Genomic DNA, 11,500 nt, shown 5'->3' with positions numbered 1-11,500 from the left:
TGCCTCCTCAGAATCTTGTTTGTCATAATTAGGACAGATAGAATGTGGCAGAGTGCCACCAGCCACTCCCTGCCTCTTCCCCAAGGTTTGCAGGATGACCTCTGAGTAATGCCGGCTCAGAGAGGAGACTCTCCCTTGGCAGTGACCTGCCGACTAGCCCAGGTCAGAGCTAGACGGAGGAACTGGGCTCCAGATTGTGGCGTACAGCCCTGAGAACGTGTTGGGCATGCCAGTCTGCTTGGAGAGCCTGCTCTTCCAGCCCGCCGCCCCTTGGTGTCCCCCTAGGCTGGCTTCAGCAGGCTGCTTCAGCAGGCAGTCTCGCCACGCAGGGGCTAGTATGCAGGGGCTAGTACTCAGGGTCAGCCTGAGGGCTGGGGCTGCCGGCACCAAGGGCTGGGCAGAGGGCCAGGGGAACAGGAAGGAGTGTTTTCTTTTGGAATTAGGGGGTCTCCTGAAGATGGTGGTGCTGATGGGCAGCCTTGTGCTCCTGATTCTTCTGCCTGGCTGGGCCTGCCCGGTGTTCCCGTCTCCAGTGTCTCTTCCCTACCTTTCCTGAGGTGGTGCCTGTGGGGGAGGGGCCATGGGTGACACCCTCTGGTTGCTATGCCAAGGCTAAAGGCTGGTCCTGCTTTTCCAGGAACTGTTCCGATGGCCTCGGCCTCCCTGAGCTCATCCATGTCCAAACTTCTAGAGGCCAGAGTCCAAACAGCATGCCTTTGGGTTCTTCCCTGGCCAGCCCCAGGCAGCCTCTGAGCCCCCTCAGCATCGGGCCCTGGGCCAGGCAGAGAGGAGAAAGCTGTCTAGACAGGGGTGGAGAGCTGAGATAGCGATGGGGGCGACAGGCTTTTAGAGGTAGAAAGCACGGGGCCTGCCCAGCCTAGACGAGGGCCAGCCGCAGGAGCCGGCCCCTCAGGCCCAGCCTGCGTGCTTCTGTTCTCAAGCCGCCCTCCACTCTGAGGGAACTGCCCGCAGAGTTCCTGCCAGGCCTGCAGGCCGATCTGTTTCCTCCCTGTCTCCCACTTACATCGTCGATCGCTGTGTCGTAAGCTGCTACTGCAGGGGCAGCTTCCTCAGTAGACGTTGCCTGGCCTCAGCCAAGAGGTCTAAACTTGGTCAAGTTCTCTTTTTATGATGTCGATGTTTTCTGAGTGTGGTAGCATTATGGCAGCTGGCTTAGAGGCCATTGGGTAGGAGGTGACAAAGCCCCGAGCCAAGGCATGGCCACTGTTGGGGGAGTGGAGTACTTAAGGAGTTTGCATGAGACCGGGGTGAGGAGGGAAGCTGAGTGGGTCTGCGAGTGACACCAGGCTCTGTCCAGCTGGTAGGGAAGTCCCCGGGGAGCAGGGCTCAGAGGGACCTTTTCACCCCAGGAGAGCCAGCCAGGCTGGAGATTTGGGAGCTGCCAGCACATAGGGTTCTGGAAGTTGTGGGTGTGGCGAGAGCTGAGGGTTTGTAGAGTTAAGAAGCCTTTAAGAGAAGGGTGGGACGAGGGATGGGTTGGAAGAGCGGGTTGTCAGGCGTCCTGCAGGGACCTAGCTTGCTGGGGAGCCTGGGGAGGCGCTTCCTTGCATGCCAGCACAGGCTCTAAAGGCCTTCCCAAGCTCTGGGGAACTGTCCTCTGTCCAGGTTCTTGATGACCATCGGGGTAGGATAGCAACCACAAGCCAGAGCCTGCCGCCGGCTGTGTAGTAGAGGGCTAGAGCCCTTCCTCACTAGGGGGACTATGCCTTGCCACCCCCTCCCATCTGCCCAGGCTGGCATCCAGAGTGAGTACCAGGCTCCCGGACCTTGCCTCCCACAGGCTTCCCACAGCTGGTGGCTGGGCTGGCCCTGGCCATGCCCTGCACCCACGCCTGACCCTGCCCACTTTCCTGTGACTGCATGGAGCACCATGCTGTCACCTAAGGCTGAAGCCTCTTATGCTTGAGGTCCTGCCCACAAGGACATGAATGGACTCATTGTCTCCAGTTCTTCCCCCACCCCTTCTTTAAGTCGTAAAAACCATGTAACCTAAAACTTCCGTTTTAACCATTTTTAAGGTTATAGTTCAGTGACATCAAGAACATTCACATCGTTATGCATCCATCACCACTGTCCATCCCCGGATTGCAAAATCGAAAGTCTGTCCCCATTCAGCACTTACCCCATCCTCCTCCCCTAGCCCCTGGCAACCAACCATTTTATTCTCAGTCGCTATGAATCTGACTCCTCTAGGGACCTCACAGAATGGAATCATAACAGTGTCTTTGTGTCTGGCTGCTTTGACTCAGCCTCACGTCATTAAGTTTCATCCATGTTGCAGTGTGTGTCACAATTTCCTTTATAAGGCTGCATAATATTCCACTGTATGGATAGGCCAGATGTTGTGTCCCTCCGTTTCTGTGGGTGGAAATTTGGGTTGCTTCCACCCCTTAATCCCACTCCAGTCAGGCTTTTGCACACCCCCACCCTCGCCTGCCAAACTTCTCTCGTCCAGGTCTCCATGATCTTGTCGCCAGACCCAGCCAAAGTTCTCGGGGATGGGGGCCTTCCCTTAACCAGCAGCAGCACCTGACAGAGCCGATCACCCCGACCCCCCGGAGCAGGGGGAGTGGTTCCTCACATTCCAGGACCAGTTTGGCACCTTGGGGTCCCTTCTACCCCGCTGGCTGCCCCTCCTATCTCCACTGCCCGTTCCCCTTCTCTGCCGCCTCTGGGCGTCCCAGGGCCCCAGGGCTCAGTGCTTGGGCCACTTCTTCCTCTACACCCACGGGCCGCCCTTGCTGAGCTTGTCCAGCTGCGAGGATTTCGGGGCCATCGTCATGTGCTGAGGACTTTCTAAGCTTTTTCCAGTCCAGACTCCTCGTCCAGCTGCCGGCTGGAGGTCTCCACTCAGACGACACCGCCATCCCCTCCAAACCTTTTTCCTTGTCTCTCTGGCATGGCCTGGTAATGCCACCCTTTGAGGTGCGGAGGCTCAATTTCTTGGAGCCTCCCCAACTCGTCCCAGCTCTGCATCGCAGCCACCTCAAAGCCCTGTTGGCTCCACCTGGCAAGCTGGTCTCTAATCTAAAGACTTCTCTCGTGCTCTGCTAGCGTCCTGGTCTCGGTGAACCCCACCTTCCCCGGGCTCTGCCACAGCCTCCCCCCACCTCCCCAGCTCTCACCTCACCTACCTCTCGCCGCCTCTATCTTGGAAAATCATCTGTTCGCTGTGGCATTTGGGCAACCTTTGGAAAGTCTCTGCACTCGTGACTTCCCACTCACCTTCCACAACCTTGTGCCCACCTGCCCTGCTCGGCATGTTCCTCTTTCCCAAACTGTTAAACTCTCCCCAGGGGGAAAAGACTCTGCCGGCTTCCTTCCCTGCTGTTATTCCCAGTTCCCGAATGGTGTGGGGTGCTGAGGCTCTTAGAACAAATACTTGCTCAAGGAAGCAGCTCAAGGTGGGGAGGCCTCCCCCGAAACCTCCAGGCCCGTACTCCTCCCCCCCCAAGACAAGCAGAGGTGGAGCAGGAACCAGCTTTGGAAAATGACATGTTTTTATTGCTATGTTTGCAGTGGCTTTTAGCACAGTAAGAATGTCCCCGTTGCCCCCACCCCCTCGCCCAGCCCCACCCCTCCAGCTGATGTCAGGGTGTGGGGAAGGCTTTCTAGGTCCACTCTGCGGCTGTCTCGGGATTGGATGTGACGCCAAGGGGGGTTAAGGGAAGCTGCTACACAGAAGACTTGAGACGTGGACAGCGCATCAGCCTTAAGCTCGCAGGTGGGAGCCAAGCTGGATCCCTTTCCTGGCTGGTGCCCCCCTCAGACCCCCCCAGGGGGCAGGGGATGGGCAAGCCTGAGCACGCCAGGTGAGCAGCCCTGGGACAGAACACCGCATCTACTCACCCCAACACCTGTGGGCAGAGAGGCAGTGCGGGGACACCCCTCAAGGCCCCTACCATGTACTTTTCCACCTGTCTGGGGCCGGGGACTACACATGCATACCCACACGACAGACTCGCACACTCGACAGCTCGAAGCTCTTGTTTTACCTATGAAAATTAGATCTATAAATTCACACTCCTTGGCTGGGGTCAGAGGAGTAAGGTAGGGCCGAAAGGGACAGGAGCGGCAAGGAGAGGGACCTCAGGGCTGTTTTCTCTTTAGAAATATACAAGCAGAAATCTCTCTCAAGTTTTTATAAAATGTGCAAAATACAAGCCTCATTTGCCCACAGGCACAGTTTACACCTGGTATTCACCTTTGCTAAGAGATAGAGATCTATATATGCCCTACATACTCACGCACACATGCACTCACACACAAGCTCACAAAATTGATATTGGTGGCAATTGGCGCCGGAACCGGAAGGTTCCATTGCTGGCTGGCTCTCTAAGCTTCTAGAGTAGGAATGGGGAGAGGGGTCTAGCCCGGTTGAAATACTCACCTTGGTTCTGCTGCCCCTCCCTCACCCTCCTCCCCTCCTGTTCCCCAAGCTGCCACTGCTGCCTCTGGGGTGAGGGGCCACCCCGGGGTGTGTTGGGCAGAGTCTGGAGAGGCAGGCAAGGCGGGCGTGTCGGGGCAGGGTGTGGCGTCAGCAGCGGGCACTAGGGGGAGGGCAGGTGGCAGGGCCTGGGAAGCAGCGTGAGCACCAGCTTGGTTGGGGGGGGGAGGCATCTATTTTTGGTGGGTTGTGATATTTTTGGCATTTTATTAAAAATGGAAAAAGTTATTTTAGTTATAAGCACTCTTGGTGCTTCCTCCCCTCCCCCCCAGGCAGACCCCGAAAGTGTTAGGGAAAGGCAAGCCCCTGGAGGGGTGGGGTGCTAAAGCAGGGGCTGCTATGGCTACAAGAGGGAGAGCTGGCACAGGGAGCCAGCTGCCTGTCACATGACGCTCTCCACCACCACCACCTTGCTGCTCTCGGCCCCTGGGGTCAGGGTGGTCAGGCCCCTGACATCCGAGTCCTGAGCTCTGTACTCCAGGTGGTGGAGACCCCAGACAGGTTGAGTCAGGTGCTGCCAGCGCTGCAGGACAGAGGGACTAGGTGAGCACCTGGGGAGGGGCACCCGCTTGTCCTTTTCCTCTTTCCACTCTTACCACCTGCCACCCACTCAGGGCCCAGGGCTGCTCCTCCCAGGACACTGACCGGGCCCCACGCCCTGCACCAAGGAGACAGGATTGTGTGGCTGTGACACCGGAAGCCAGCAACAGGCCTCTCCTCCCCGTTCCACAAGCCGAGGCCCCGGAGGGCCAGCTTTCCTTCCACCCAGCGCCTGCCCAAGCCGGCCCTGAGGCTTCTGGCTCAATGGCCGGGTCTGGTGGGTGGGAGAATGGGCAGTTTGGATGTAAGGCCGTGACCCAACAGAAGGGAAGGGTGGCATCGGGGAACTGACCTCAGCCATGGTCCCCTTGGCCGTGAGGAGGCAGCCCAGCAGGTGGAGGGGCACACACAGCATGGAGGAGAGTGCAAGACCCCAGCCCATGGCCTCGCCCCACCACGGGTACACGTAGGTGTTATTGTAGACCAGTGGCTCGGAGTACACGGCGTTGAAGACAAAGATGCCCTGTGGAGGGAATCCGGCCGGGCTCAGCTGTTGGCCCCTGGCACCCCCCCCGGCCCGGCCCAGCCTGTCTGGCCCTTACCATGCAGACAAGCGGGGTGAAGAAAGACCAGCACCATTTCATCCAAGGGCAAGGCCGGTACCCAATCATGCAGGCCACATCGTCCATGAAGCGGTCAGCTCCTACGGTGAGGTGAGGCGGGAGGGCTGGAGCTAGAGACCCGCCACCCCGCCCCGTCCCATGCCATAGCCCCGCTTATCCCTTGGCCCAGACCTACCATACACCCAGGCGACCACCACGCACTCCCAGAAGGCCTGCCAGAGTAGGGTTGTGCCGCTGGCTGAGTAGTAGTCAAACAGCTGGAAGACGTACATCCCGCCCTGGGGACGGAGCCAGGTCAGGGCAAGTGGCTGACAGCAGCTGGAGGCCAAGGGCAGCCCCTACCCTGTTCCCACTCACCTCGGTCACCATGGAGAGGTCGATGACAAAGCAGAGCGCACAGCAGAGGGCCACGGAGATCTCCCTTTGGAAACGGAAGTAGTAGGAGGCCGGGAGGAGGTCGAGCAGGCCTGTGATGAAGCCTTCCACACCTACAAACTGTGGCCAGGCACTCAGGCTGCGCCCCTTGCCCACCCACAGGCCCTCCCCACTAGCCCCCAGTCCTGTCCCCCTTGCAAACCTGGCTGTCGAGGCCCAGCAGCAGCAGCATGAAGAAGAACAGGGCGGCCCAGAGTGGGGCCACGGGCATCAGCGTGACAGCCCGGGGGTAGGCGATGAAGGCCAGGCCAGGCCCTAGGGGGGAAGGGGCAGCATGTGGATACCTGCGGTCTGTGCCCACATCCCACCCCCCCATCCCTGCCCCGTGGTACCAGAACAGTGGACCGTGCCGGGACACCCTGTGGCCAAGGGCCTTTCCCCTTGTGTCAAGGCACTGCTGGGCTGCTTAAGCTCCTATGGATGTGCCACACCAGGGGCTGGAAGGTTCCCGTAGGCCCTTGGCAGACCTCCGCCCTTAGGAGTGGGGTGTGAGATTTGTACTTCTGGTCACCACTGACCCCAGAAAGGCCTTCCTTTCCCTCTGCAAACACTGGCGAATGTGAGAACATACCCTGAGTCCCCTGGAGATGAATGGCTAGGGGCTTGAGGCTCCCCGCAAGGCTCCAGACCTGAGCTGGCTGGAACAGCTGTGCCTCGCAGCTGCTCATCCAGGCCTGCCTCTGGCCCAGAGCGATGCGACAAGTTGAGTTTGAATTTTTCTCTTATTTCTCAGAATGTCTATTTTTGTGTGCGTTCACGTACGTGGTACGTTAGAACAGCAGCTGCTGCTCTGGAAGCCGGGCTGGAGCCCAGGGGGGTTCTTTTTTACCTGACTCTGCCACCTTGGAGATATGTACGCCCTGCTCCGCGGCCATGAAACCCAGGATGGAAAAGACCACAAAGCCAGCAAAGAAGCTGGTCCCGCTATTGATGAGCGCAAGGATGATGGCGTCCCTGGGGACAGAGGGGATGGAGAGGGCTGGTTAAGCTGCCTGTTTGCTGCCCGTGGGTGGGCGGAGAAGGGCAGGGCAGGGGTGCTTACTTGTAGCAGTTGTTGTTGAAGCGATTGTAGCTGCCCAGAGCCGTGAGGGCCCCCAGGCCAATGGCGTAAGAGAAGAAAATCTGGGTCCCGGCATCTATCCATACCTGGAGATGGACCGGGAAAGAATAGGTGTGCGTGGTCCTGTTGGACTAGTTCCCCTATCTACGCCCCACCACCTCCACCTACCTGAGGAGACCCCAGCTTAGACCAGTCAGGCTTGAGATAGTAGATGATGCCATCCAAAGCGCCAGGCAGCAGCACCCCACGCACCAGCAGCACGACGAGGACCACGTAGGGGAACGTAGCGGTGAAGTACACGATCTGGGGGGCCAGGATGCTTAGAGGGGCCCTGCAGTACCTGCCACCCCCTTAGAGGCCCCCAGCCTGAGAGGGGCAGGCCACGGTCCCCCGCCACAGGACAGTGTGTACAGAGGTGAGGGTGGAGGCCAGCCAGCAGCCCCTCTTCTAGGCCTCAGAGCCGGGGCTCCTCCCAAAGGAAGCCAGGTGCTCGTCTGAGGCTCCGGCAGCCCCACGGCAAGCACAGGCCAGCTGCAGAGGCAGGGCCGGCCCGGGCAGGGAGTGGGACATCAGCCTGGGGGCGGGTCCCATGCCTCCCGTATGGGACTCCAGGTCATCTGTAGAGAGGCAGGGTCCTTGGTAGCTGGAATTAGTGGTCCGGCCAGAAACAGAGAGGCGAAAGTGGCTGGACGGCAAAGGCCTCTGCCTCCGGTCCAAGCCGGGCTGCCAGCTCGGAAGAGGCTACTCCGCGGACCCTGCTGGGAATGAGCCAGCCCTCCAGGGACCTAGCCATGTCCCACAGCCCTCGGCACACTGTCATTATGCTTCTGTTCACACGTTCGTCTCCTGAACCTGATGGGGAGGTTCTGGGGAAGGCAAGAGTCTAGACCGCCCTCTGGGCCGGACATGGGAGACAGACAGTGACAGAGCAGGTGCACCCAGACCCTCTGGACAGACTCAGATGGTGAGTGAGGAGTAGAGAGGAACTGGGAGGGGAGGCGGGGACGTGGACCCCGATGAGGGAAAGGGGCAGCTGCTGCCTGCGTCTGTGCCCCTCACTAGGGAAGGTTACTGGGCCTGGAAGGGGAGGGTAGGGAAGCAGCCATGGGGTGGCGATCAAGTGGCCTGGATTGAGGTTCCCGTCCCACCCCTCAGACCCAAGCCCGGGCACCTCCCCCGTGGCATCGGGGGATCCCGGCACAGACCAAAACTGCCTCAAGAAATGCAGTTTGCGAGCCCTGCCATCGTCCCCAGCCCTGCCCCCCTGCAGCTGTACCTTTCCTGTTGACTTGACCCCCTTCCAGACACAGAAGTAGACCAGCACCCAGCAGGCCAGCAGACACAGGGTCACCTCCCAGTTGAGGGCTCCTGGCATCTCCAGACCCCCAGAGAGCCGTAAGACTTTGTTCCTGAGGAAGGGAGAGCCCATGAGGGCTGTGCCAGCAGAGGGCAAAGCGACTGGGAGCTGTCCCCGGGGTGGTGTTCCCCTTGCTGCAGCCCTCCAGCCCGGCTGGTCCCTCCTGAGCACCTGGGGTGACTCGGGCCCAAGCCTGCCTCCTGGAGGCATCGCAGTGCATGCGCCTGGAGCCTGGGAGCCCTGGGCAGAGGCAGAAGGGCTACTGACCTCTTCCCTCTCCCAGGCGGGCAGGCACCACGGAGTGACAGTACCGGGAGTGAGAAATGGCATTGGAGGAGTGAAGCCCATCCATCTCAGCTCCCCCAGGGACTGGGCTGGATGGAGGGTCCCCGGGATCAGGCAGGGCCCAGGTGTGACTCCTGCTGGGAACCTCCCCAGGGCTGGGCCCTGCTGAACCCATGCAGTCTCCGGCTATGTGTGGTGCCGAGAGAGGGACGGGGAGGTGTCTGACTCACTCCCAGAACTCGATAACAGGGGACCGACGGTCGGCAAGCTGGTCACACGTGAGGTTGGCCAGGCTGGCGTTGGCACAGTCTTCGTGGTGGAAGATCTCCACACAGTCGAGAGTGTTCCAGGGATGGCCGCACGTGGCCCAGGGCAGCGTGGTGGTGAAGGACTTCACCAGGTAGTAGAAGCCCCAGGCCAGCACCATGATGTAGTAGGTGTTGCAGTAGAAGACGATCACCATGGAGGCGTAGCCCAGGCCTGAGAGGAGAGCGGCTTCTGTGCGGGCTCTACTCTAGCCAGCTCCCCACATCTGCCATCTTTCCTGTCCCCACCAGCCATCCCACCAGGGCCTTCTCGGTCGCGCTCCAGACCGAGCCCCTTGGACTGTTCCTTGGGCAAGTGTTCCAATGCTGAGTTAACTCCCCGATCTGTCCCAGGCCAAAAATCGGCCCCTGCATCCTCCTCAGAGGCAAGGCAGAGCCCCTCCTATCCTGCCCCCATCTGAACGTGAAGTCCTGTGGGTTCCCTAGCTCCACATAACTCCCCTTCTTTGGGGTCCTGCTTCCACCATAGCAGTTGGGGAAGGGCCAAGCCTCCACCTGCCCCCCACCCAGTGGCCTTCAGTGGCTATGTAGCTTGGGGGGCCTTCTCGTAACCTGGAGCAGTATGGGAGACAGTCACCTTCTCAGCAGGCAACCTCAGCCAGTCACTTCACCTCTCTGTGTCCTTGCCTCCTTGGGGACAGTAATAGTAAAACCTACCTCCTAGGTAGGGCCTTGAGAGATGATGGGGGACACTATCCACACACAGAAAGGGCTCTAAGGTGACTTTTACTATTACTTTTTCTTTCGGACACTGAACTTTCAATGGCTCCCATCCAAACTCCTGGGCCTGGCCCTCTGGCCTTGGGAAAGCTGGTTCCAGTCACCTTCTCCAGCCATCCTCTCTTGCACCCAGCCACCGTCCACCCGGCCCCAGTGAGCCAAGTGTGATTGGCAGGGTCTGTCCCCAGCCCTGCTGAGCCTAGGTGTCCTAGCCCTGGTGGAGGGGCCCAATCCCCCCACTGTAGCCCCAGCCTGCCCAAGGTCACTGGATGGTCTCTGTGGTCTCCAGCTTCCCCCTCATGACTTGGGGGTCCACCAATGGGCCCCAGATCTGGTGCTCGGACAGGATGGGTGCCAGCCTTGCCCCAGAAATGGGAAAGGGGTGAGGTCCCTGAGGGAGAGGGCGAGAGGGGTTGGCCCAGGGCTGCTCACCTTTGAACAGGGGGCAGATGTTCCAGACGTTGATGCTGCCGGCCTTCATGAATTGGCCCAGCGAGATCTCCAAGAAGAAAATGGGGATTCCTCCGACCATGGCGATCAGGACGTAGGGAATAAGGAACACACCTGAGGGAGGATGCACAGACCAGGGACTTGACCCAAACCCCCCACCATACCGTGCAGGCCTGTGGCCAGCCCAGCTTTCAGAAGCCCTGGGAGGCCGGGGTGGAGCCCCAGCTCAGGGTGCCACCCCAGCTCCATCATAACTTCCCACTGGGTGAATCAGTACGGCCGGGGGCCACTGACTCAGAAGCTCCAGGTGAACAGCCTGGGGGGGGGTTTGGAGTGTTGATGGGGTGCTGTGGCTCAGTTCCCTGGACTGGAGAGGGCCCTATGCCCACGAGGCTTCTGCCCTCACCGTCACCTAGGGTGACCTAATGGGCTTGGAGGACACACGTGCTTGTACACACAAACCATCCCTCGTGTCGCAGTTCCACATTTGCCAGGCGGCACAAGGAAAGGCATGTGCGTGCATGTGCGTGCATGCGCGTGCATGCGCCATGGCTGCCTCTCAGGCCTGGGAAGCTGCCTGGTTAGGGTGAGGGCAGGGAACCCCTGCCGTCCCTGTTCCCACATACGCTCCTACAAGTGCAAAGGTCCAGGGAAGAGGGTGGGTGGGTGGCAGTCTTCTGCCAGTGGGCTTGGGGGGGAGGTGCCTGAGGGTGTTAGCGAGCAAGGACAGAGGGAGACATCGTCGGGGAGGCCACCCAGCTCTGGAGGCAGTGTGCAGGGCAGGACCGGAGGCCTGGGGTTGGGGGGGGGGCTTGGGCCCCTGTAGCCCCTGTGCATCCCCCTCCTCTGCAGGCTTCCTATCCTTGCCCCTGGTTCAGCTCTCTCCAGTACTCGGAAGGTGGGCTTCGCCGCAGCTTGCCTGGCTCCTGGTCCCAGCATCCTTCTTGTGTGACCTTGGGCGAAGGCCTTTGCTCTGGGCCTCAGTTTCCCACCCATCACCCAGTCGCCATGGCTTCCCACCAACCCCGGTGCTGCTTTGCAGTCACAGGACACGTGTGTCCATCGCTGTTGCTAAGCTGGGCTGGGGCCCGTAAGTGGGCATGGGGTGGGCATGCAGTGTGTCCAGCGGCGGCGCCAGACGGCCCAGGCCGCAGGCTTTCCGAGCCTGGCTTAGGCACCCAGTGTTCCAGGTCCAGGATAGGGGGGAGGGTGGGGAGGGGAGGGCAGGGGAGAGAG

The 11,500-nt window shown here is 60.2% G+C and overlaps 1 protein-coding gene across 1 annotated transcript; it reads right to left on the bottom strand.

Moving 5' to 3' along the window:
- Positions 1–3,499: 3,499 nt before the first annotated feature.
- Positions 3,500–10,401, bottom strand: SLC6A8 (solute carrier family 6 member 8). Its single transcript, XM_011375524.2, has 12 exons — positions 10,247–10,401; positions 8,999–9,248; positions 8,403–8,535; positions 7,295–7,429; positions 7,109–7,212; positions 6,896–7,020; positions 6,209–6,321; positions 5,989–6,126; positions 5,807–5,909; positions 5,611–5,711; positions 5,361–5,531; positions 3,500–4,991 (listed from the first exon to the last, which is right to left on the bottom strand). The coding sequence occupies exons 1-12, from the start codon at positions 10,344–10,346 to the stop codon at positions 4,851–4,853; spliced, it is 1,614 nt and encodes a 537-aa protein (XP_011373826.1). The 5' UTR covers positions 10,347–10,401; the 3' UTR covers positions 3,500–4,850.
- Positions 10,402–11,500: the final 1,099 nt, after the last annotated feature.

This window comes from Pteropus vampyrus, unplaced genomic scaffold (assembly GCF_000151845.1).
Source record: "Pteropus vampyrus isolate Shadow unplaced genomic scaffold, Pvam_2.0 Scaffold275, whole genome shotgun sequence".
NCBI classification, from domain to species: Eukaryota; Metazoa; Chordata; class Mammalia; order Chiroptera; family Pteropodidae; genus Pteropus; species Pteropus vampyrus.
Note: the sequence above shows the minus strand (reverse complement) of the source record. Positions and strands in the feature narration are given on the sequence as shown.

Coding starts and splice junctions, on each gene's coding strand:
- SLC6A8 (XM_011375524.2), bottom strand. CDS start 10,346: ATGGTCGGAGGAATCCCCATTTTCTTCTTGGAGATCTCGCTGGGCCAA. Junction 7,430..8,402: donor GGGTCAAGTCAACAGGAAAG/GTACAGCTGCAG, acceptor CTGGCCCCCCAG/ATCGTGTACTTCACCGCTAC. Junction 7,021..7,108: donor TTCAACAACAACTGCTACAA/GTAAGCACCCCT, acceptor CTCTGTCCCCAG/GGACGCCATCATCCTTGCGC.